This window comes from Siniperca chuatsi, linkage group LG20 (genome assembly GCF_020085105.1).
Source record: "Siniperca chuatsi isolate FFG_IHB_CAS linkage group LG20, ASM2008510v1, whole genome shotgun sequence".
In the NCBI taxonomy this organism is placed as follows: Eukaryota; Metazoa; Chordata; class Actinopteri; order Centrarchiformes; family Sinipercidae; genus Siniperca; species Siniperca chuatsi.
This window is the reverse complement of record NC_058061.1, coordinates 8,398,657-8,425,675: the sequence shown is the minus strand read 5'-3', so window position 1 is coordinate 8,425,675 and position 27,019 is coordinate 8,398,657. Positions and strand designations below refer to the sequence as shown.

The 27,019-nt window shown below is 41.6% G+C and overlaps 1 protein-coding gene across 22 annotated transcripts in view; it reads left to right on the top strand.

Annotated features, from left to right (window-relative positions):
• The window catches only part of nrxn1a (neurexin 1a), a 58,348-nt gene that overhangs the window by 14,536 nt on the left and 16,793 nt on the right, over positions 1-27,019 (top strand). For 10 of the 22 annotated variants that reach the window (XM_044178688.1, XM_044178686.1, XM_044178680.1 and 7 more), the window contains 13 exons: positions 7,447-7,748; positions 8,710-8,733; positions 10,657-10,818; positions 13,388-13,459; positions 13,785-14,009; positions 14,378-14,525; positions 15,485-15,615; positions 16,703-16,955; positions 20,794-20,997; positions 22,181-22,207; positions 25,014-25,136; positions 25,593-25,974; positions 26,392-26,582. In XM_044178688.1, coding sequence (XP_044034623.1) covers positions 7,447-7,748; positions 8,710-8,733; positions 10,657-10,818; positions 13,388-13,459; positions 13,785-14,009; positions 14,378-14,525; positions 15,485-15,615; positions 16,703-16,955; positions 20,794-20,997; positions 22,181-22,207; positions 25,014-25,136; positions 25,593-25,974; positions 26,392-26,582 — 2,244 coding nt within the window. The remainder of the gene's footprint in view (positions 1-7,446; positions 7,749-8,709; positions 8,734-10,656; positions 10,819-13,387; positions 13,460-13,784; positions 14,010-14,377; positions 14,526-15,484; positions 15,616-16,702; positions 16,956-20,793; positions 20,998-22,180; positions 22,208-25,013; positions 25,137-25,592; positions 25,975-26,391; positions 26,583-27,019) is intronic. The other 12 variants (XM_044178697.1, XM_044178690.1, XM_044178679.1 and 9 more) reach the window with 3 other exon arrangements.

Below are 27,019 nucleotides of genomic sequence, written 5' to 3'. Positions count from 1 at the left end.
GAGAGAGCTTGGTGTTAAGAGGCAAGTGTCTGGTGATTGGCTGCCTGCCCGACTGACTGGCATGAATTTGGCTCCTGATGGCCACATCTTGAGCTGTGAAAAAAAAAAACAACTGTTAAAACTAAGTTGTGCCCGCTCTGGCCTTCAGCAGTGATAAAGCAATTGCAGCAAAGTTTTGTTGCAAAATGCACAATTTTTCTACATATACCCTTTCCACTAATGGGACTAATTCAGACTCTATTCTCCGCTACTAACACCCATTACAGTACTGTGCTACAATGCTCATTAATGCTTAACACCCATGTAGTTCTTGTAATGAAAGCCACAGCACCACATACAGAGCTCTTCCCCCACATTATCAGGGAGATGCACAGCTACTGAATTCTCCATGGGAAATGTGTAGCAATCCCCCTAGTAAATGTATACATTTACTGGTAATTGTATGCAATTATTATCCCTTTAGCAACTGTACACATTAACATTTTCGCACATTCACCGCAACGCTAATAGGGAACACAGAAAGCTGAATGCACCCTGTAATCGCCTAAAAATAAAGACATCAAACGGACTCCCCGTTTACAGAGGATGAAGGGGAAAGATAGAGCAGAGGCTGGCTGCAAGTGTGTAAGGGAGGGTGGGAGGAGGGGTGGGCAGGATAGGGTAAAAGAGTGTAGAAAAGTGATGGTGAGGAAAGATAGGAGCGCATTCAGAAAGTGGGAAAAGAGGGTTGGAAAGAGAAGGTCGGAGACACAGAGGGAGACAGGAAGGGAGATAAGACTGCAGCGTTTCTCAGCAGGGGCGCTGCATCTCTCCTTGGGCTCCCCGACTTGACACAGTCTCGCATCAGCCAGGATGGTATTCATCAGTGATGCAGATACCTCATCCAACACCGACACACACACACACACACACACACACTCCCTTTTCAGAAAGAAAGAGAAAGAAACAGGCTAGTCGGTGCTGCAATTGTCTCTTACTAGCAATTTCCATTGTGTCTGGGCGGGTGCTGAGGGTAGTGGCCCAATTGGCGATTCACTCCAGTACCCCATCTGGCATTTGAAGTTCATTTCTTTGCTGTTTGCCAAAACAAGAACAAACACATGAACAAGCATACACGCACTTGTACTCACAGGCACACAAACACTCATTTACTCTGGCATAACTACGACAACTGAAATAGCCACAGCATTCATTAAAAACCCATTACATTACCTTTATGAAAAGAGGTCTTTATGCTCTTGTTATTTGTTAACAACCTGCTGAAAGGGGTTTCATTAGGTGTGTGTGTTTGAATGACAGTGCAGTATGTGTGTGGATCTAGCATCGTCATTTGTCTGTGTGGATATATTTAACTTGATGGTTTCAAATCAGTTTGGCTGCCTGTATGCACAAATGCACATTTTTTCAGTGTGTGTGCTTTTCATCGCTCTATGGTCTTCTCTGTGCATATGTGCCATGATGGTATGTGCGGGCGTGTGCGTCTGTGTGTGTGTGTGTCTAACATGGATGAAACTGACTGATCTTATCCAGCTTAAGATAAATACACTGTTCTGCCTGCAGACATTGTCATGGAAACAAGCCGGTTTCCCTGGGTACCAGCGAGAAGGCCAAATTCAAGCTACAGTCAAAGAGAGAGAGAGAGAGAGAGAGATGAGCGTAGATAAAAGAAACAAAAAAGGGACAAGAAATAAAAGACTGAACATAATGGCAGGAAGTGTGCTGTTCATTGTTTTTCTTAAAATGAAATTCAAAGGGATTAACAATACAAGATATTATTTAGTTATGTTCTATGTGTGTCTCAAGGAAATTCACTTTGAAATTCACTTAAAAAAAGACCATATCTGCTCAAAAATAATTTTACTTTAATATGTTTTACTATTTATCAAGAAAAAATGTTTCTTTTCACAGTTTTTTATCAATGTAAACTGAATATCTTTGGTTTTTGAAGACATCACATTGGACTCTTGGAAATTGTGATGTGGGCATTTTTCACTATTTTATGTCACTTTATAGATTTATTCACTATAGGACTGCAAGTAATGAGTATTTTCAGTACTGATTAATGTGTTGATCATTTCTTCAATTAGTCGATTAATCAATTACTCATTCGAAAATTAACTATCTTGATAATTAATTAATAACAAATCCTTTTTCAAGTAAAAATGCCCAAAATTTGATGGTTTCAGCTTCTCAGAAGTGAGAATTTGCTGCTTTTCATTGTTTTAACATTATAGTAAATTGAATATCATTGGGTTTTGGACTGTTAGACAAAACAAGACATTTGATGACATCACCTTAGACTTTGAGAAATTGTGATGGGCATTTTTCACAGTTTTCTGATTTACAGACAAAACGATTAATCAATTAACCAAGAAAATAATCTGCAGATTAAAAGATTATGAAATTAATCATTAGTTGCAGCCCTATTGTCATAAAATAGTGAAAAACGTCCATCAAAGAGTCCAATGTGATATCTCCACAACCAAAAAATATTTAATTTACAGTGATAAAACAGAGAAAAGGAGCATTATGCTTGATAAATGACTTCAACAATTAATCAATTAATCATTTCTGCAATAGTTTTACTTTTGGGACAAGAACACCTTTGTCAGAGATGGCGTAAATTTTTTTAAACTGTATATCTCTATGCCTTCAATTTAACAACAACAAAAAAGGAATAAGAGCTCAACGTTGCAAACAAACAATCTGTCACTTGTGTCCTGACAGTAATATCCTCCTCTACAGTATCGCTCCCTTGGCTGTGATGTGATAGCCCAATCGGTTTCAAAGCCAGATGCTGTATATCACTGAATAGAGATGGAAGCAGCAGTCGTAGCCTTTGGTAAATTTGGCTGTATGTATTTTCACACTTTAACTTAATATAGATACTATGCATATGTTAGCATACATTTACATACATTTCCTACACTGGTCATCTATCTGTATACTGTATGAGTGCATAGTTAATCCACCTGTCTGTTATTAAGGAGGGATGCCTTCATGCACGATATTTGAGTTTATGCTGTGTGTGTGTGTGTGTGTGTGTGTGTGTGTGTGTGTGTGTGTGTGTGTGTGTGTGTGTGTGTGCATTTGCGTGTGTGGACAGTCTGAGAGGAGCTGATAGCAGAACTGCATGGTGGGCTAAAAACGAGGTGCAGGGGAATTGCAATGTGCTATCTCCAGAATGACAGGGCTGCCATGATTGAGGCTTGCTACACTAGGATTTAGATACACCAGCATTTTTCTCTTTTTCGTTCACTCTAGCCATCCATCCCTCACTCTCTGCCACTCCCTTTCCTTGTCTCTCTTTCTACCCCTCTACCTCTTTCTCTCTTCTCTTACATTTTGTGGAAGCGAAGAGATGAGTCCCTCCATCTCCCCTCTTTTATTCCTTCTTTCAAATTCCCCCTATGCATCTTTCCCTTTTTCTCTACCCTGCATCTTTTCCACCCTGCTCCCTCTATCAGGTGCTGTATAATGTAGGCTCCCCTGATGTGCTCCCAGCCTCCATCCGCCATTTTGATTCAGTACAGCTGTCCATGATAATGTACTGTTCACTCAATCACTCTTTCTCTCTCGCCCTCCTTCCCCATCTCTCTTCCTGTCTCTCTCTCTCTCCCTGAAACACACATGCACAAAGACACATATTTGCTGTAGCCCCTGTAACACAGGGTTGCCATGGAAATGACAAATTAGTGTGTGAAATGTTGAGGAGGAGACCCATGAGAAGAAACAAAGCCAAGCCATATGAGACACACACACACACACACACACACACACTCGCCATATGCACACAAGCACACAGAAAAATCCAAGTGATGTGTGTTTGAACGTCGAAGGGGCGGTACAGTTGCAGCTGGTCCCAGTAGCAGCAACCATCAGATCAGTTATTCACTCTCTCTCTCTCCTTCCTGCCTCCCCACAGATTGCTTTATTCATGAGTAGTAGTTTAATGATAGCCTTCAACGTCTAATGCCAATCACCCTTTACATTTTTTCCACTCTGCCTACCATAATCATTAATTACTTTAGTCTTTCCCATACTAGTTCTTTGCATATTTTCCTGGTAATTTTTTACACAATTTCCTACGTCTCTCCTTTCCTTTCGTCCTGCTCTCCTCTCTATCTTTTCTTTCTTGTCTTGTCCTTTCCTTTAGTAACTTAATTTAATCAGTCTCAGTGGGATCAAGATCTGTTTTTCTAGGGAGAGCTGAAACAACTAAAGATTATTATCAGTATCACTTAAACTGTTGATAATATTTGTTAATTGGTCAATACATTGTTTAGTGTATAAAATGTCAGAAAATAGTGGGAAAATGCCCATCAGAATTTCCCAGAACCCAAAATGACACCTTCAGATTGCTTGTTTTGTCTAACTAACAGTCCAAAATCCTAAGATATTTTATTTATGATGATATAAAACAGAGAAAAGCGGCAAATCCTCATATTTCAGAAGCTTGAGCCAACAAATGTTTGGCAATTTTACTTGAGAAACGACGTCAACAATCAACGGTTTATTAAGGCTTTTGTCAATAAATTTTCTGTCAAATTACCTTTCAATTAATCGACTAATCATTCCAGTACTACAGTCAGACCTTACCTTACACAACTAGCATACAAAACAGTGGTCACAGTTAAATAAATATTAAGTCAATCCAACAATCAAGTGAAAACAAGAAATAATAGAAACATTTACAAATCTGATTAGAAAATCTGATTAGAAAGCTTTAAACTCTCCCTTTCCTTCATTTAGTCTGGGGGTCTTGTTGACATATAGTAAAGATCTTTTTCAAAAAAGAGGCCGGAAAGCAATGAAAAACATTAAGTCAGACTTTACATACAACCACACAACCAGCCCACAAGAATCCATTAGTTAAACAACGAATAGAAAAAAACGTGGAAGAGTCATATAAACATAAGATGATAGTGCTTAAAAATCTGCAAAGGAAAAGAAATATTTTAGCTTGAGAGATTTTGATTATTTTCCTCTGCTTTTCTTTTTTCTTTCCTATCATTTCATTTGCGTATTTTCTCCTCTTTCTCTGCATTCCTTCATCCTCCTGCTCGCTTGCTTTGATCGACAGTGCTCTCCACAGGATGAAGTGTGACATGTGGTGTGTATGTCAGTGTCTGTCTCACTGTTTACTCTAAGCTAATACTGACTCACTCCATTAATCTGAGCTACAACAGATCCACTCCAACCTGCCCACTTGAGAGCGTGCATGTTTCTGCGTGTGTGTTTTAGGTGTGTCTGTACACTGAATACGTGCATGAACGACACATGTTCTTCATTGTGTTTGTGTCACCCAATATGCATTTCCCTGCCTGATTTGTGTGTCTATACGCCTGTTGTTGTTGCGGGCCAGAGCTTCCAGATCGATGCAGAGATGCTTTATGTGCTCCTGTCTGGTCTAATGACATGTCTGTAAATTAGCAACAGAATGGTGGAGCACCACACTGAAACTTAATGGCACCTCTGTAAATTACCGCAAGAATGCTGCTGGACGGCTGCGTGTGTTCTCATTGTGAACAAGTTGGCTCCCCCCCTCACTCTGCCACCTCATCTACATTTGTCTACGTGTCTGCTTGTGTGTGTCAGTGCGTTTGTGTGATTGTGTTAGCACTGGTGGCTGTTCTTTCTGTGTATGTGTGTGCCTCCCTCCTTGCTCTCGCTCCTCTCAGTAAAGACTAGCCCGAGGCCCTGAGTTGGTAATAGCTTTTCTGACAGCAATACACCAATATTTACAGAGACCAGCACCCACCCACACCCCTGCACATTTCATGCCCGCATATATACACATTCACATGCTTGAACACAAAGTTGCACACACTGTTTTTCTTTTTGAAGCATGCTCACATACACACACACACACACACACACACTTAATTAACATGCTGGGAGGGAAGGAATCACACACTAGGGGGAACTCATACGCATGCTGGCAAACAACTTGTTTCTCACTTATATATTGGCATTCACACTTCAGGTTTTTTCATGCAACAGAAGGAAAGAAAGACAATTTGCCACAATTGCTCTTGAATTGTGATATGTTCTCACTTTTTCCTTCTCATTATTCTCTCTGTGTTATATTCACTCAAGTGCGGCCGATTCCATTTCAGCACTCTTCCCTCTGCTTCTCACTACCTTAATAAGCTATTACACTTCAGTCTATTCATTACGTGCCCCCCCCCCCAGCGGTTCCTCACCAAGTGTCTGTCTTGCTCCAGCCTGACCTAGTGTATGTTAAATTCCCCTCTGTTCTCCTCATTATCGTGAACTACAAGTTGGTTTTTAAGCCAGAGGCTCCACAGAACAGAGAAAAAGAGGCCAACGAGATGTGCGAAGAGGAATGGTGGCTTGAAGCTTGAAGGGAGGTGTGAGAGATATAGGGATGGTGGTGAGGAGAACGCAAGAGTGGATGCGGAGGAAGGGTGATGCTTTGGGGGGGGTGAGGGAGACAGATAATGTCACCCCTGCTTGTGTATGCCAGTATGATAGTATGATCATTTTTTGCACACAGATGTGTGTGTAGGTGTGCATATTTGTTCCTCTGCTGGTTGGCTTGCATATATGGCTGTGCACTTCTGTATGAGTAGGTGTGAGAGAGTAGATAAGAGAGTGTGTGCTTAAGGATGATGGATTGCAAAAGCTTGGTCTAGTGTCCTTGGGGGTCACTAAGGGTGTGCAAGGTAAGTTGCCATTGGCTGTCTGCTTGTTATTCTGAATTCTAATTGGTCAATCCTGCCTGCTTTGGCTGCCATGATCCTTACAGGCTGCTGTTCATCATGCTCCATCTTCGTCATCAGTTTTAGCCATCCTTCTCAAAACCTTTCTAACCTCTACTGCTACTGCACATACATACGCAGACTCACATATTCTGGCATTTGATGAACATCACGAAATGAGCCATGTTGTCAAACAAGACCACATCACTTTAGACTACCAGCACAGCTGTTCTCTCAAAAGAGAGGATGGCAGGTTTCATAACGAGTTTGGAATGCTACAGACTCACGACTGTCTCTCTCGCATCCACACTGTTTAATCTCCAACCCACATGAGTGATCAAAGCTTGTTTACACACCACTCCATGGTACGATTAGAGGTATGTAAGGAAGTGTTTCTTCCAAGTGCTGGCATCAGTGAGGCTTTGCTTGACAGTAACAACATTTTCAGCATCTTAAACAATATGTCTTGTACTGCACATCCGAATCACATTTAACCAGACCCAGCAGCTTTGTTTTACTCGGCTGGCTCTGATAAACACCCACCATTTTATCATCTTCGTGCATATTGTGAAGAGCAGTGTGGGAAGGAGCAACATAGCTTGGATATTGTACTAATCATTATGATAATGCTCAACAAGAGTATAATGGTTCCTCACTTCTTTGTTCTTCCTCCCTGTTTCCTCCTCCATCTTCCTCTTCCACCTCTCCCTTTCTATCTCAGCTCGCGAGGAGTATGTTGCTACCTTCAAGGGCTCTGAGTACTTCTGCTACGACTTGTCACCCAACCCCATCCAGTCTAGCAGTGATGAAATCACTCTCTCCTTCAAGACGCTGCAGCGCAACGGCCTGATGCTGCACACCGGCAAGTCAGCCGACTACGTCAATCTGGCACTGAAGAACGGTGCCGTGTCACTTGTCATCAACCTCGGCTCTGGGGCCTTCGAGGCCTTGGTGGAGCCCGTCAACGGCAAGTTCAACGACAACGCGTGGCACGACGTCAAGGTCACCCGCAACCTGAGACAGGTAACCAGACAACAGGAGATGGAAGAATGAGCGACCAAGCAAACAGGAGAGGAGAGGAGATATAAAATTCATATATTCATAAGTTGTGAAGAAGAAAGATTTGAAGGGTCATAGGGAGGGACAAAAAGATGGCAAGTATTAGCTCAACAAATGGATGGAAGCATGCTTGGATTTCAGTTAGTAATGAAGTGATTCGCAATCAACGGGAAATTAGTTGACAACAATTTTGATAATTTTGATTAATCCTTTAAATAATTTATCAAGCAAAAATTCTTTGCTGTTAATTAGTTTATTTGAGAAATAATTGACATATTAATCAAAAATGAAAATGTCAGTTGCAGCATTAATTTTAATTCCCTGTTAAGTAGTTTCAGTGTGTATTTTACTTTGATGAACCACAGTGACTGCTGCAGACGTTTCAGGGGCAGTGGGCAGCAGAAAAGACTGTAGTCCACAGCAAGAAACTAATCAATGTAGAAGCTACGGTCAGTGGTCTGTTGTCCAACTGCAGTGATGCTGTGGTAGGAAGAAAATACCTGAGGTTTTGGTCTTAGTTTACAGTGGGTTAACCACCAGACCAGCACTGCTTTCAGCTCTAGGTGAGTGCTTTTTCAATTGTGTGTGTGTGTGTGTGTGTGTGTGTGTGAATGAGAGAGAGAGTGAACTAGAGAACACTGAGGGTCACTAGCACTCAGGTGCTTGAAACCCAGCTGTGCCCTGCCTCTACCGTTTGCCTGTTTGTACTACTAACTTGACTACTAACTTTACTAACCTGCTAGTGAAACTAACCACCATCCATGGAATGAGTCATTCTACTAACCTAACCTGTGCCCTTCTCCTAGCGAAACCACTCCAACCAACCTACTAACCTCACCAGAGGCCTTCTAGCTTTCCTTTTTTTGTTCCCAAAGTTGTTCTGTTCACAGTTTTTTGCTTTCCTTTCTCCCCCTCTCCTACAAAGCACTCAGGCATTGGACACGCTATGGTAAACAAACTCCATTGTTCGGTAGATATCATTCTAATTGTTTCTTAGTTTGGGTTTGCCCCGTGTCTATTTCCTTTTGAACCATAGACATCAAAACTAAACCAATAAAAGGATAAATCCGGTTGGTAATCTTTTGCCCTTAAAAGACCCCCGTTCCCCCTCCTTGCCAACCACTTTTTTTCTTTAAATCCTATCCGCCCTTTATCTACCGTTTTATTCACCCCATCACTCTGTGACTGACATGTAGGCGTGTACTGATTGGCTCATCCCTCACCTGCACGCAAATGGCGAGCCCCCCCACCCCCCTTCCTGCATGGCGTGACTCAAAAACCTTTCCCCTCTCTGATTGGTCTGTAAAATGGATAGAGAGGTCCCTCCTTCCCCTCTTTTTTTTCTTTTTCTTCTTTTGATTTTTCGTCCTCCCCTCTGCCACTGCATGTTCTCCATGGTGCCTCTGATTCATCCTGTCGTTTTTATCTACTGTGTCCTCTTTGCCAGTGGTTGCATGCAGAGAGAGGAACAGGCTGCATGTTTATATATTTATGTGCGTGTGTATGTGTGGAATGAGCTGTAACCCATCTAACATCTGTGCGCGTGTGTACATCAATATGTGTGTGTTTGTCCATGTGTCATCTCATTCAGACTCGCTGATCTAACAAACCCCCCCAGACCACAAACTAACTAACTAACACCATCATCACAACTCACCCTAACAACACAATAACATAACATCATCACAACTACTAACAGCATTGAAATCATTAACCCTAACCTCAGTAACCCAACACAGCTTGGCCTAACACGACTGTGGCTGTCCGCAGTGCAACAACTAACAACCACTAACAAGTAAATAGTACTAACACCTACTGTATAGCACGAAGAAGCCTGCGGAGACTTTACTAACACCTGCCTGGCTGGGCAAGTTTGCCTGGCAATGATAAGCACCATCAGTGAGAGGGAATTTACTATAGTGGGAAACTAAAGAGCTTACAACCTTTATTGGCAGTTGAACATGGTCTGTAATGTACTGTAGAATATCAGGGTGATAACACTAACTGTGACTTACGTGTGACAGGGTTGGTAATCAGTTCAAGCTAAAAGCCCCCATACAGGCTATTATACTGCAGAATGGGCTAGTTAAATTATAAGAACATCAGCATCAGTGTCACTTTAGGTTGAGCATTAAGGAAAGTTGTGGTTAGTATATTCACAAGTAAATCTAACTGCATCTTGTACTTTAAAGACAAAGCAGCTTAGAGTCTGTGGCAGACTCACAAGGAGGAAAACTTTTAATGTAAAGGTTGAACTGGTGTACATAGAAGACGAGGCTAGCATTTTAATGCAACGCTGCTCAAATCATGTTGGTTTAGTCTGTTTTGTAAAGTCAGTGACAGAATAACAGACTGGCTTTGAAGTCTGGATGTAGAGAGTCACAATCCACCAATGGTGGCCCTGGAGCTTTGGGTATCAGTAAATCTTTATTAATCACACACAGGATCAAGTTGTCATTCTGTACTATAGACTTACCACTGTTGATAGGCAGAAGCAGGCAGACCACATAGTCTGATTCCAGTTAGTGTGTACAAGTGGTAGATGGGGCTACAGAGTGTATTACTAACTGTAGGCAGAGCTAGTGGTATTTAGCAGTGTATAGAAACTTATTCCTAATGTCAGTAATACCAGCAAAGGCAAGAGGCAGCACTACTCAATTACACCACACTGATCCAACCACACCAAATCAAAGTCCCAACAGCACAACTAGCCAATTCCCAAAACCAATCAGGCCTTCTAAACACCAGAATGCATACACATTGTTTACCAGAGTACCGGGGGCTAATTTGGCTGGTCAGCGCCTAGCTAGCGCTTAGCGCTGCCTTTGGTGTGAGTATATAGCGTGTCCTTTCCCTGTGCTTTGTTGTGTAGGTGACCATCTCTGTGGACGGCATCCTGACTACCACGGGCTACACCCAGGAGGACTACACCATGCTGGGCTCTGACGACTTCTTCTACGTGGGAGGAAGCCCCAGCACAGCTGACCTGCCCGGTTCTCCAGTCAGCAATAACTTCATGGGCTGTCTCAAAGAGGTGGGATGCATGCATGATTAACATATGTGTGTATACCCGCACAAAGAAACTGTACTCATACTAGTGCTTGGCAGTATGGTTGAAAATAAATAGCATGATATTAATACGATTATTTTCTAGTATTTAGATATATTGCAATATAGCAAATTGCAAAACCACATATAAAATTGTCAAACTGCTCTATATCATACAAAACTCTGCACACATGTAAAACAACATCTTCAATGACTAATTATTGTTTGACAGTTTGCTCAGAATTATTTATTTAGACAGAATTTAGACTGAATGTGCTACTGATATAATCTCCACATGATCATTCCTTTACAATATTTTTTGCGGAGACTTTTTGAGCGTCCTTTGCTTTTTTCAGAACTGAACCCACTCTGACAAAGACACCATTGAAGTTTGGAGTCAAACTTTAACAGTTCGCCACACATAATACACTTAACAGCGCTTACTTTATTCTCGTCTTTGTCCACAATTTGCATGAAGGAGGCCCAGACAGAAGAGGTGTCACTAGGTTTGACCTCTTTATATTCATTTTCTTTGAGCTTTTTCAGTGAAGAAGGTATCCACCTTATTTCACCTTATTTCCCACCTGCTCTTTGTCATCCTAATGTTACAGTGTTACAAAGTTAAAATACACACACACACACACACACACACACAGCACTTCCATCATGATCAGCACTGTCTGATCACGGCTGGGTGTTCTCTGAGCCACTTACTATTACTCATAATGTGAAAACAGACCCAGGACACGCGGTAATAGAATAGGACCCGACCCGGACCTGATTGACTGTATAAAACGTGGATCCGAACCCGTGCGGGTCCCGGGTCGGTTCTCCTAGGGTTCAAGTGGACCTGTGAAGACCTCTAGCACAGATTTCTGTATACTCTCAGGTTTAAAGAAACACTGATCTTCTTCTTTTTCTCTGATTTGCTTTCTATCTCGCTTCCTTCCTTCCCTTTCTGTCACACACCACGCAAACATTTTACACACTTATAAAGCGCATGCACACAGAAATTCTTCCATTTGGCAGACTCCCACAAACACTCCCAGACACACACACCCTCCCCAGCATCAGAGAGAATCAGTGATGAGTGTCGTTGAGGGAGTATATACAGCACTAAGCACTAACATGCTAATTAGCTACGCCACAGAGACGCTCCATCCATCCGCTGTGCTTGAAATGGGCCACAACACTGCAACAACAAAAACTCACATGACACACTGATGAAAACACACTAATAGACTTGCATATACACATAAACACAATCTCAGCATGTATACACAGATGTGTGCTTGCGCATACATGGGCAGGAATGCACAAATATACCCACTAAAACACACACAGACAAAAATAGTCTAACACAAATAAACATACATATGCATACACAGCACTTGACACAACAAAACTCCCAAATACATCCTCATACCCATTATATATACACAATGTCTAAGTCTCACTTTCATTTACACAGACTCACACAGAGGCATAAACAAACAACCAAACAAGCCGACAGATGATGTGCCAAACAGAGAGCTATCTGTATCAGTGGTGAATGCGCTCTGTGTTGCTTCATTAAGACTGATGGTGTTTAAACGAGGCTGCCGCTGTCAATGTGAACCTTCAACTGGCACATTTACATATTTAATACGATGATATGATAATCTGTGTGAGCAAATTAAGATGTATGCAGTGAATCACGCGCATGAACGATCACAGCTGTAATTTTGTGCATTTGAAGCAGCACAGGCACACTCCTCCACACACACGCTAACACCATTTTGCACACTTGCAGCACTTATATTCAAGAATCACCCTCATTCCCCTACACACAGACACAAAAGCACATGACATACAGAAAATTAAAAACACAGGTGAAAAGCCAATGCAGAGGAGAAATTTTGTGATGTTGCTGAGTTGCTCACAGGTCATAGAAGGAGGTCTGGATTAATAAAGCAGAGCCTGTGTGTGCTCGTCTCTCTCTACATCAAAATGCTCAGCACAAGCACACTCTTTACACTCATGCTGCCCAGTCAGAGAGCGTACTGTGTCAGGGAAAAGAAAGAGAGAAACAGAAAAGGGAAGAAGAGAAAGAGTAAAAGCGATCATGCAAGTGGCAGGGACAAATGGGAGTTATGAAAAGATGAGGCTGGAGTGGCTCGCTTGTCTTAAGGTTTTAACTTTCATATAAAAATACCAAAACATCTGAATAAAACAAAAGTTTCCTGGGTTGAAAGATTAATGGATGTCTGGTCATATTTAAAGTGTCTTGTCCGCTCTTTATCTCTTCAACATTCTCTTCTTTTCTTTCTTTCTGAAAAGGTTAATCAAAGTGTGTCTTATTCTTTTTGCTTGTTTTTTGCTTATTGTTCTGAAACACTAAGGTTAAATAAGGAAAAATCACAATAGTCCAATTCTGTGCCACACCAGAAGTATTTGAAAGGAATCCAAGAAGAGGGTACATCTATTGAGCAAAAGTGAAGACAAAGGCTTCTTTTTATTTAATCCAAAGGTGAATTAATGTTTCATTCTTTTCCCTGTAATCCCTTCCCCTGAAGGTGGTGTACAAGAACAATGATGTACGATTGGAGCTGTCTAGACTGGCCAAACAGGGAGACCCAAAGATGAAGGTATGCAGTTTGAACAGCATGTACAACTTGAACCAGACAACACATTATCCTCTTATACACAGAACACAGGCATCGTTTTGTACCACAACCTTCTGTCAGGCCCTGCAAGGCTTATACTGTAGGAATTATAAGTAAATGGGATTAAATTTTTGAGAGGTAGCCTCAAGCTTTTGTCTTTTAGTCAGTTCAAAGCAGGGAGCAACTGGCTTTATTTCACACCTAGAATACAAAGGAACCATTTTGGTCTTGATATTCACTCAGTTTAACAACCCATTCTTTTTATGCTTGAACCCCATAACATTTATTTTTCTTCTACCTTCCCCAGGTAAGTGGGGTGGTGTCCTTTAAGTGTGAGAGTGTGGCCACGCTGGATCCCGTGACCTTTGACACCCCAGAGTCTTTTGTGGCACTGAGCAAATGGACAGCAAAGAAGGCGGGGTCAATCTCGTTCGACTTCAGGACCACAGAGCCAAACGGGTTGATGCTTTTCAGCCATGGCAAACCCCGACAGCAGCAACGCAAGGACCCACGCACGCCTCCTGCAGTCAAGGTGAAAATATAATATATATTTTTAAGAAACACAGAGGAAATCTTCAAACTAAAAGAAATAGGACTAACAGTCTATAGTCATACTAGTGGCTCTGTGAGGCTGTACTTAGACACTGCAGTGCAAAAACAAGACCATCTAGAAGGTAGAAATCCTCATTCCCAGTCCAAGATATACAGTATGTACTTTCTAAAAATGTATAGGTTTACTAACCTCCATTAAAACTGAATGACATTGCACAAAGAACCTGATTATAAATGATTAGACTGGACCTTTATTGTAACTTGCAGCTATAATTAGCATTTTTATTGCTATCCATCAATGTCCTTGCTTTTTACAGAATACTGATGCTGTGTCTGTTTGACCTACAGGTGGATTTTTTTGCCATTGAGATGCTGGATGGGCACCTGTACTTGTTGCTGGACATGGGCTCAGGAACCACCAAGACCAAGGCTATCGACAGAAAGGTCAATGACGGAGAATGGTATCATGTGGACTTCCAGAGGGACGGACGCTCAGGTACACTCACAGCTCTCTCAACTCTGATGCTAACCCTGACCACAGAGGTGGATAAGGAGGAGGTGGAGAATAATAAGTAGGCGAGATCGTACCTCAACAATTTATAGTAAGCACCAGTTTAGCAACGCCATTTGGCTGCCATCTGCCTGCTGTCTGTATTTAATTCAAACTGGGTTATTGAATTTGCTTTTAAGGGTGCTGTATAGACCATTTTTAACACAATGAATATACAGTAGCACTGTCAAATTTATGGTAATGTGTTGGTATAATTGCCATAACACTGAGACTATAATTAAAGCAATTGGTTGCCTCTTTCTCAAGCTACTGGTAGTGCTGTTAACGTTTTTTAAAGTTATGGCCACATTTGCCATTAAACCCATGTTTCCTGTGGGTAGATACATAAAACATACTTACATAGTGCCTTTTGTTGTCTTTCACAAATGTTACATGCTTTTATTATGTGTTTTTTTTTTCCGGCCACACACCATCACCCAGATGACAGAAACCATATATATAGTACCAGGATTTTTAATGTTTTTATTAGGTTATAGTTTGCATGTCAGTGTTAATTACAGTTGAGGAATCTACAGTAGAGGCTGTCAATATTCTGAATGAGGTTCTTGTTTGTTTACTGTAACTGTACTAATGTCTAAATAATAAATGTGTTAATGATTTATTGGTGACAAAATGTTGCACATTTTAAGCAACATGGACTTAAAGGCACTAACTGATGACTATGGTCTGTGTAGTTTTGGATTTCCATTGCTTCTGATTATAGCAGTGATGAGTGGTTGTGACGATGATGAGGAGGAGTACAAAGAGGGGGAAGGATGATGATGATAAAGATGATGGTGATGATAATGATGATGATAGGTGGTGGTGGTGATTGTGATGAGGATGTTCACATTAAAGGTCATAACGATTACTGAAGTTGTTTTGATGTCTCGTGGTGAATCCAGGAACCATCTCGGTGAACAGTGTAAGAACAGCGTACACGGCTCCAGGAGACAGTGAGATCCTGGACCTGGATGATACTTTGTACCTCGGAGGGCTACCTGAGGACCGTGCTGGACTCATCTTCCCTACAGAGGTTTGTGTGTTGATGTTGTGTGTCTACAGTTTGACATACTAATTTTGATATTTGAGCTGCAACAATCAGGCGATTAATTATTAGTTATTTGATTGTTTCTTTGGTTCTTTTATGATAGGATTTTACAAGCCAATTACTAATTGCTTCTCTTATTGTTATTGACAACAAAAGTTAAGCGCACTGTTCAAGAGTAGAGCTGTAATAATTCATCGATTAATTAGTTGATTGACTGAAAATGAATCTGCAAATATTTTGGAAATTGATAATCGTCATTCTTCAAGCAAAAATGCCTTTTAATGTTCCCGGTTTTTAAATGTGACAATTTGCTGCTTGTTTTGATCTTACATTATAGCAAGGAGAATCTCTTTGGGTTTTGGACTGTTTGTCAGACAAAACAAGGCATTGGATGACGTCACATTGTGCTCTTGGATGTTGTTATCATCATTTTTCACAGTTTTCTGATGTTTTATAAACAGAACGATTAATTGATTAATCGCGAAAATAATCGACAGATTAATTGATAATATAAATAATCGTTAGTTGCAACCCTATTCAGGAACAATATATTTTGTTATTTTATACTTTTGTTACTAACAGTAGTTACACTGAAATAGAAAAATAGATAATATAGATGAAATATAAGTGTTGAAATGTAAATATAAAATACAACATATACATCATTTAGCCTGGGAGTACAGATGAGCGCTAGCTTTCTTTTTCAACATTCCACTGTTTGAAGAAGACATGATATGCAGACAAAAGCTTGAAAATCCACTAAGTGAGTCATTCTTGACTACAGTCTGGACCTAAATTTGGATGAAACAATCTAAAAGTTAGTAAGTAAAAATTAATTTGAGCACCTGACTTAAGCAGCTTGTGTAAAGAATAAATAAACAAAAAATATATCAGGGTGAAAGTATGACAAAAATGTGTTTGCTTTCAAAGCCATAAATAGCTGGCATTGCTAGCTTTTAACTGTGCCTTGAACAAGCGATTTAATTTTGACTTTCATTTAACACCAATCGCTGCAAAATGAGGTCAAATTCCTTCCAGTGAAACGACTCAACACTGGGGACTTCTTCCTAAGGTGTGGACAGCTCTGTTGAACTACGGTTACGTGGGCTGCATCAGAGACCTGTTTGTGGACGGGCAGAGCAAAGACATCCGGAGGCTGGCCGAGGCCCAGAGGGCGGTGGGGGTGAAGCCCTCGTGCTCCAGAGAGCCACCCAAACAGTGCCTGTCCAACCCCTGCCAGCACAACGGCAACTGCAGGGAGGGCTGGAATCGCTACGTTTGTGACTGCTCTGGGACAGGATACCTGGGACGCTCCTGTGAGAGAGGTGAGAATGACGGGAGGTCGGAGAGGACAAGGATGAGAATAATACTTCAACTGGACTTTTGGCAGCCTGTATAGTAATTTGCATGAATGCTAAAGTCCCATTTTCACAATAGAGATGAGTAAGCTGGCTAATTACAGTCACTTAACAGCAACATTTTGTGAAAAATTAATAATATGTCATGATGCAAAATACAGTCATAATGACAGCTTTGTCATTTGCTTTTTGGCTTGAAAACACTGAGTAATGCCAAAGGGATGAGTGACAGAAGACAGATGGTATGGGGTGGATGGAAGTTTTAAAGTCAGAAATAACTATAAATATATTATGATCATCAGTTATATTGGGCAATAAAAAAAAATTTCATTATACCTTTAAGTTGTGCTTTTTTTCCTTTAAAAGTCCCAACCCAACAGATTACATCAGTTTGATAGTACTTACACTGAAAGTACCCTTATAAAGATTTATAGCAGATAAAAATGTAAACTAAACTATTATTAAATAAAAAGGCTTGCAAACTGAGCTTAGGTAAGTTTACCCTCCACTACGTCCCTGGTGGTGGAGAATAGGAAGGTGAAAATGAAAAGAGGATGGCAGGTAGAAAGTAGGTACTGTAGAGATAGGTGGAGCTAGAAAATAAGGGCAAGGAGAAAATGAGCCTCAACAATGAAAAATAACAATAGTGCAGCTTTTCTATCTTTGGTTTAATCTTTTTTTATTAAAAAAACAAATGTTCTGTGTGAAAGTGAGAGTAGTGAGATGGAGGCAGGGAAATGAGAGGATCAAATGGGGGTGAAAGAGAAGAGGTGGGAGGAAGAAGAGCTGCAGATAGGTGTATTGGACCGCTATGGATGTAGAGACTGGGAATCGATGGGAGAGGAAATGTGCAGAAAGCAGGGAGCAGGAGCTGTGACAGAGGAGGGAGGTGGAACCACCAAGCTGGAACTGCCATATGACAGCAGGTAAGGAGATGAGGAGGAATGGGAGATGGGAGTAGAAAATCTGACAGAGAGAGAGTTATGAGAAAAGGTATGCATTCAGGCCGAGAGAGAAATGGAAAAGGAAAGATTGGCAGAGGGACTGATACAGGCCTGTTGAAAGCGAGATGGAGTCAGATAAGGAGAAGAGAAGAAACGTTGTTTGCGCCACAACTGCTGACGCGTCTCAAGTGATGATTGTACTATCATCTAACAGGAGATATAGACACACACATGCACACACACACTTTCTGAAAGGTGTTGATATGAAAATGTTTTATTTCGGAGGACAAACATCCGCAGTGTATGTTTATCATAGCAATGCACCCTCTCTCTCTCTCTCTCTCTTCCCTTAGCTCTGTCTTCCTTTCCTCTATATCTTCATCCCTCTCTGTGTGCATTGAGGGGTCACTAACTGGTGGTTCAGTGGATTAAAGGAAGCACAGATGGAGAAGCAGATGGAGAGAGTGATTGGCTATGTTTACGCCTTCTACCTGCAGTTTCTCCCTCCCTTTTTTTTCTTCCCTCATTTTCTCACTCTCTCCTTTGTTCCCCCTCTCTCTTCTTTAATGAACAAAGATGGTCGATTTTTTATTTTGTAAAGAGACATACATATTTCTAGGGACATATTTGCAGATCTCTTAACACATTTTCAGTTCTTTCCTCCTGCTCGCTTGCTGCTGTTCACACTGGTGGGTTGCATTTTTTTCTTGCTGTCCTGCTTTCTCTATGGAAGCCGATTCCTGCCAGGAAAAGAAAAAAAATAGATGAAATGTTAGGAATTACCAAAATTTCATCTTAATGCATCAGTAGGTAAAAGGTTGAATCTAAATATTTCTATACCAAAGAGCACATTGTGTACTCTTTCGACCTAATTTTTCGAACAATTTTTTCAAAACACAGTATATTATTTTTAACCCTAACTAATTTCTAAGTCAATCTACAGTTGACCTTTTATAACTAAAGTTCATATTGCTCTCAAACAATAAATGTTTTTTGAGGATTGACAAAAAAAAATAAAAATGTTTAGTCAAAATGATGAGAAAGAAAGTCAAAATTACAAGATACTAAGTCATTAATAATGAGAAGCCAGTCAAAATGATGAGTTAATAAATCAATATGAACAAATAAAAATAAATGTGTTTTTGATACTTACTGAAAATATGTCAATGCCACGTCAAAATTACAAGATAAAATGTGAAAATGAGAACTGATGTCAAAATGATGAGATAAAAAGTCAAAATTAGTAGATACTAAGTCAATATTTTGACTTACCAAATCAAAATTATGAGATGGTAACACTTCACGATGTGCAACTGACAATTTTATCATGCTCACCCCCTGGATTGGTAAATCCCAGCTATCGCTAATATTTTTAACCCATTTTTAAAGATTTATGTCTTCAGTAGGAAGCAGTGAGCTTGAGGCAGAGTGCATCAGACAGGGTAGGAAAGTAAGAAAGAATTGAGAGATGGACTAACACATTGTTGGTTTCAGTCTTTTCATGGGATCATTGACAACAACAAAAATATTGCCAGTCTTATCCTTGAACTACTTATTCTGTTTGTATGGTGCATCTGGTGTGTGCCACAGGCATCAAATGATGTGACGTATGCGACAAGGCCAGTGTACATTGCCCTTTGTCAAAAAAAAATGTCATTTCCTGGCATAAATGGGCTTCCATACTTCCTTCTCACCAACCCTTCCTCCTCTATTTGCCTGGTAGTGAGTCAGGTGCCGTGATGAGGAAAATTTTGTCAGCTGTCTCCCTTATCAGGAATGTGTGCACGTGTGTGTTCGAGTGTGCTTGGGTGGGTGTGTGTGTGGCTGTTACTTATGTTATCTGTGATATAACAGGCCAACTACCTCCTTTTTTCCTCAAGTTAATGAGGTTTCATTTACATTTTAGCCAAGAGCTTCTCTCCCTTTTCCCCCTCCTTTCTCTCTTTTTTGCTCTGTCCCTATTTTCTCTCCCCCTGCTCTCACTTTACTAAACCCTCCTCTGTTCACACTTAAATTCACTCACTTATTCTGACATTGCACGTACACATTCACACACTATCTCTCTCTTTCCCTCCTTCTCAGCTCATCAGTATTCATGAGGCCTCCCTCTCTTCCTGTTCTCTTGTTTTTGCCTTGGCTCCAACCGTCTCCCACGGAAACAGGGAGAGAGAGAGCGAAGGAGGAATGGAATGGAGAGATATAAGAAGAAGGAAGAGAGGGAGAGATAAAGGCACAGAGACATGGAGAGTGTGTTTAGCTATGTATGTAATTGTCCAATAAAAAACAGGGTCCTCGGAGGTAAACAGTTTAGTGGTCGGGGATTGGCCCCAGCAGGAAGCACGGAGAGAAGATTATGAATATGTAAATGAGTATGCAAAAGACATTAAAGCGGGATCACCTGAGCTTGTTACATTATGACTCCAGGGTCTGGGATGTCAGCGACGGTGGCTGACACACTCACCACCATGCATTCTGATTTAACCGGATAATAGGGCCAGCCAACCAGCTGCAGCTATTTTTACATCCTCTTTTGTGAGGGAGTGTAGGGAGTGTGATGAATTAAGGGTGGAATGTGATGGGGTAATTTTGTAGGAAGCAGGTTTTGAGTTTGAACATGACGTGGCAAGGGAGTGTAGCCATACATTGTTTAAATCTGATTCACGCAATGTCAAATTGCCTTTGTCTCTTCCCACCTCATGTGTTTTCTCCTTGTCAATCTTGTCTGTTTTTTAATGTTTTTTCTGTTTCCACCCACCTCACTCTCCTCCACCATCATCTCTGTCTTCCTTCGCCTGTCTTTCACTTCTTCCCTCCCTCTGTCATTCGCTCCTTGTCTTTCTCTCTTTGTGCATCTTGTACAGATGCGACTATCCTGTCGTACGACGGCAGTAAGTTTATGAAGGTGCAGTTGCCTGTGGCGATGCACACCGAGGCGGAGGACGTCTCGCTACGCTTTCGCTCCCAGCGGGCCTATGGCGTTCTCATGGCAACCACATCCCGAAACTCCGCAGACACCCTTCGTCTGGAGCTGGATGGGGGCCGTGTCCGACTCACTGTCAACCTAGGTACACACATGCACACAAACATGTAGATTCTCAAGCATTAATTTAATTACCTGTCAGGGGAGTGCAGCTGATACTGGCCTCTTGGCTATTCATTGTATGGGAATGTCATTAAATGTTGGTTTAATATATTGTCCCTGGAAAGTAAACTCTTCCTGATAATTCTGATAATTCTTCCAGATAATTCTGCTGCACTTTTATTCTCAAGATATGGGTGTCACAGGTTTTGACAGATACTTTTTAGCATTTTTACTTCATGGTGTATATACAGCCTATCTTTGAATACACACACACAAACGTACACAATTGAAGGGCATTTTTGTGTTGAACAGAGGGTCAAGCCTCAAGCTGCATTCTCTGCTCACTCCCAGTGGACCTGTGCATCCCTAACACCTTCAACAATCAACACAAAGACTCAGAAACTGTACAAACACACACAAATCGTATACTCCACACATAACTGCAGGGAAATCCCTTTCTTTTTTGTACATTTCTCCCCCTCAGTTCAAATGCTAAACATATTTCCATCCTCACTCGTTCATAGCCACACACTTTCACATGAATTCAAGTACATTCACATGCTAACACACACTGACTAACAGAGGGGTGCATGTGTTGGTCTCTGGTTGTCTGCAGCCGCGTCTTTTCTGTGGTTGACGCCACACGACACACCAAGGCATCATGAGTTAAAAAATATATGTATATAATAATGGGGCTGAATCTTCCGACCATTTGCGGAGATTTGTGCTCTGGATGGGCGACAAAAATTATGGGATGTGTTCGATGTCATCAGACAAACTGACACACATGACCCATCTCAGTCTCCTGGTGCTTTTGATTGGTGACTGAAACTGTCGCTCAGGCCAGAGCAGCCAATGAGCACACTGCTCATGCTGGGACACACTCCTCTCCTTAACATGTAACTGTTAAATATAAAGATCAACCAATCTTGATCCAGAATTTACTTTTTATTGGCAAAAATCAAAGTCACAGAAATTGCATTTGGCTACACACTGTTGTAAGAAAATACACGGTCCAGCTTGAGGTCCTGTGACAAAGGAGAGTGTGTGTTTTCTCAGCAGTGTGCGTGTTTGTGCGTGCAGGGTGTGTCGATGTGTGCGTCCCCAGGGCGTGGAGAGTATGTGTATGTGTGCAGCATTAACCCTCTGCTCTGCTCTTCCTCCAGACTGTATCAGGATAAACTGTACAGCCAGTAAGTGATCCTCCATCTCACCTAACCCCTCCCCCTTCCTCTTTGTCCTCAGTGTGTGTGTCGGTGTGTGCGCAGTAGTGTGTGTTTTTGTTAATATGTCTGACTATTTTTCACTGTCTCTGTCTTGTCAATCCATCTGATTGTAATCCCTTATTCAACATATCTTTGTACCGTGTGTCTGTGTGCATGTATGTGTGTATGAGTGTGTGTTGGACAGCAGAGGTGCACATATGCGTGTTTATGTCTGCATGTTCAGCTACACCACAGGAGTGGTGCGATTTTTGCTGAGGGCCAGGGTTTTCCAGGTCGGCCATTTTAGCAAAGAAGAATAAACAGAAGAGGGGATGGTGGGGGTTGAAGGGAGGAGGAAAAAAAGAAAGAGAAGAAGAAAGACAAAATTTGAGGTGTTCAGGTAAACTTAGGTGTGTTGGGAAGTGTGAGTTAAAGAGGCAAAGAGTGGTAACTGATGGATGAATGCAACTCAGAGCTGCAGGGTAATTACTTCTCCTTCATGCCAGGGACAAAAGACGTGTTATCCCCCTGTTTCTCTCTGCCACACCTTCATCCCAATGTCTGTCTGGTTGCTTTCTTTGTTTGCTTGTTGTTTCTCTCTGAACTCTACATAAGGGATTTTTGGGTAGTGTTTTCCTGTGTGAGAGTGAGTGTGTGTGTGTTTTCTCTTCATGCTGCTGTGGTTGGAGCTGAATCCCTGATGAAATTTAATTCCCTCACGTGGAGTTTCTCTATGTCACGACCACAGAGAAAGTGAGAGAGAGACAGGGAGACGAATGCTCTGTGATGGCAAAGAGGTGGTGAAATGGACGACTGCAGTTGCCATAGAAACCCTAGCCACACAGCGCTGTTGCTATCCCGCATGTCTGTCGGACAATTTTAGACCAGTTGTCTCAATGAACATTTCAGTAGGCAGCCACTTTTCTGGCACACTGTGTGCATACAATAAATTATACATCTTATATTCGAGAGGGAAGAAAAAAATTATTTAACAGCCAGGCGCCACCAAAATAGTCCACTCAGCAGTCAAATAAAAGCCTCGGCATGGGAGAGATTGAGGCTTATCCGGCAGAAAAGCCATTTGTTATTTGGAGCTAATGAAATATGAAACGCTTTTTGTCACTTTGTTTTCATTTTTCTGCTCTTATAATCTCCAGTAGCTTATGTCATTTGATTTGAATTGTATATCCATTGCAACAAACAGTCCCTTTTGTCTTTCTGTTTGAATTTTTCGCCTCGTTGTCTTTTGGTTTATCAGCACAGAGCGCAGTCTGTCTTCTGACCGCCACAGCGATCGCTAGTAGCTCAACATTAAACTGAGTTCACCATGCTTCTGAACACACTGTTAGCACTGACCCAAAATAGGTGCTCGTGCAAGTGTGTGTGTGCGTTTTGGTGTGTATTTGTGCCTCTCCCTGTTCCCAGGTTGACACAGATCACTGCCTCACTCTCACATCAGTCTGCTCATTCTTTGAGTATTTGGTTATATATGCAAAAACACACACACTCATAAACTCACACATACATACACATATTCTCTCCTTCACTCAGTGTTAGGCAGTGATCCATGGTAACAGGATGAGATGCTCATGCCCAGAGCACAGCTGAGTCTCCTCAGGGGAACCCTGTGTCCTCTCTGAACACACAACACACTCTTTTAGCTTTGCAAACACACACACATGCTTTTCACACTGCCATATCCATTTTGATTGACTTCTGATATTTGTTTAGTTTTCTTTGCGTGTCAGCATGCCTGCATGTCTCTCTCTTTATCTACCTCTCTACCTATGTGTCTATGTGTGCCTGCTTGCGTGCCTCCATGATTGATGTGGGCATGCTTGACATTTTCTGCAGCAGAATCCGTTCGGGTCAGTTTACTTCTCACCTCCCCCATCATTACCTCCTATAGGTCACCGTAAGCAGACTCACTCACACTCCTCAAACCAACAGGGCTTGGAGGAGGAAGGGGAGAGTGTGTTTGTGTGTTGGGGGATGGTGGGTGTTGTGTTCAAGGTTGGTGGGGTGCTTGTAGTGAGTAGGAAGAAGGGGACACTGAGGTTTTGGGAATGGTCCGTCTGTCAAATGTGTGCAGTCAACTATGTGAAGATACAAGCTGGTAGATGGGCAGAAAGAGAGACATCATGAGAGGAAAGCTCAGCTTCTTTCATTCTGGTGCACATCAGCACCTTGGAGAGCTCTCTGATGTTCCACTGTGTGTCTAGTGTCACCAAGAGGCTCACTGCAGTATTGCGCTCTTGTGGAAACATTTTTCCTGCATGTAGAGACAGGATATATGTTATATGTGAGGGGGCGAGGGGCAGTTTAGGTGTCATGGGGGTGCAAATGTGCTGTCTGTGCATGTGTGGGTAGTGGGTGGTCATCATGGTGGTGTGATCTGTCCACAGATGGATTGTCTCAGCGTGGGCCTGTTGTGACTCAGTCTCCATCTTAGGCACCCATGGCATCCATTTATGTTAATATTTCTGTCTGTCTGTGTCACATCATCTGTCTCGCTGGCGTATCTGCAAAGAGACCTGTCTGTCTATCTGTGGAGCGAGTGTGTTGACACGTAGGTGTTTGTCTCCCCAGGATATGTATGGTTTCTCCTTCCCTCTGCTATTTCCCTCCATTTCCTCACTTTCTGTCCTTAAATTTTAATACAACCTTCCTGGCTTCTTCTTCTTCTTCTCTTTATCTGACTCTGTCTCTGGATCTCTATCTCCTCTGTCTCTCTCTATCTGTCTCTCTCCACATCTCTGTGCATTATGTTAATGGTGCTCTGGGCTATGTGTAGGTAAAGGCCCAGAGACCATCTTTGCGGGGTTGGGCCTCAATGATAATGAGTGGCACACGGTGAGGGTAGTCCGGCGTGGCAAGAGCCTCAAACTCACCGTGGACGACCTGCAGCCTGTTGAAGGTAACCACAGCAGCATTACATATACCCCTTTTAGATTTTCACCATAAAATCACTCTCTAAACTCTACCCAGGTCCTGAATCTATGTGTAGACATCTGCTTTTGTTCTGTGTGAAAATCTTTTATATATTTTTACTCTTTTTTTTATTTAATGTTATAAGACCAACGATAAGGGGATTATTTCTTTTTTTAGAAAACATCTGTACCTGTAAGTGAAAATAATCATTCTGAATTATAATTGTATAATTGTGATCATAACTGTACACCACTACACAAGTATTTACACTACTTATAGTATTAGTAATAGCGTCTGTTAGATCTATTACTAGCAGTCTGTCACTGTTAGTTCAATTGTTTTAATAAGCATTAGCATTTGTATTAGTATTAGTATTGAATAGTTCCTTTTGAAACAAAAATTTCAGTAGCCCTCACCTCTGAAGTTTATCCCCCGCCACCAGGTCAGATGACGGGCGACCACACCCAGTTGGAGTTCCACAATGTGGAGACGGGTATTGTGACGGAGAAGCGCTTCATGCCTGCCGTGCCCTCCAATTTCATCGGCCACCTTCAGGGCCTTACACTGAACGGAATGCCCTACATCGACCTGTGCAAGAACGGCGACATCGACTACTGCGAGCTCAACGCTGTTATTGGCTATAAGAGCATCGTGGCTGACCCTGTCACCTTCCGCTCACGCTCCAGTTTTGTCACACTGCCCACGCTGCAGGCCTACTACTCCATGCATCTCTTCATGCAGTTCAAGACAACGTCCCCCGACGGCCTTATTCTCTACAACAGGGGAGATGGCAATGACTTCATAGTGGTAGAGCTGGTTAAAGGGTGAGCTGGACAAAACTCAGTGTGTGGTGTTTATGTTACACGGGTCAGTGCAATGTCTTAATATTAAGTTTAAAATAGCATAAATACAAACAATGACAAATGTAAATGAATTAATATGCAGTTTAAATGTATGTTTATGGTAAAATATGTCTTGCAGAAATGCATGTGCCTGTTTAGTTGTGCCATTTTTACTGGTATTTACAGTTAACATTGTCCTTGATGAACAAAAAAAAGAGAAAATTCTTGACCATGAGGCTGAAATATCAAACATGAAAAATGCACAAGTCAAGCAGCTCTTTTTCTGTTCTTGTAATTAAATTTCTACAAGACAGATTATAATTCTCTGAAGCATATGACCCTGAGTTGTTCTTCATTTGTTTAAACCCCTCCTCTCTACTCTCCTTGTTCCCTTTCTAGCTACCTACACTACATCTCTGATCTGGGCAATGGAGCACACCTGATCAAGGGCAACTCTAACAGTCCCCTAAATGACAACCACTGGCACAACGTGCACATATCCCGAGACACTAACAATCTCCACACAGTCAAGATTGACACCAAAGTCACCACGCAGACCACGATGGGCGCCAAGAACCTCGACCTAAAGGGTATGCACAAAAATACAAGCAGTGATACCTCAATTACAGTAGCTTATATAGGGGAAAGGGATGCACAAACTTGAACATATGATGATTTGTGCTGAAACGATTAGTTAGTCAATTAAGGGAAAAGGTCGACATTTTGGGAAACAGGCTTACCATATTTGCTTTCTTAATGAGAGTTAGATGAGATGATTGATACATGTCTGTATGATAAATATAAAGCTGCCAGCACTTCTAAAGCTCACTAATTAACATGTTATATCTTGTTTGTTTAATCGGTACAAAAAATGTTTATTCTTGGTTATGTGCCAGACAATTTCTTGGCCGGTGAACTATAAAGGTGCTAGTAGGTGGATTTTCTTACTTTAGGACTAAGCCAGGCTAGCGATTTCCCCTGTTTGTGTTAAGCTAAACTAACTTGCGGTAGCTTCATATTTACTGTA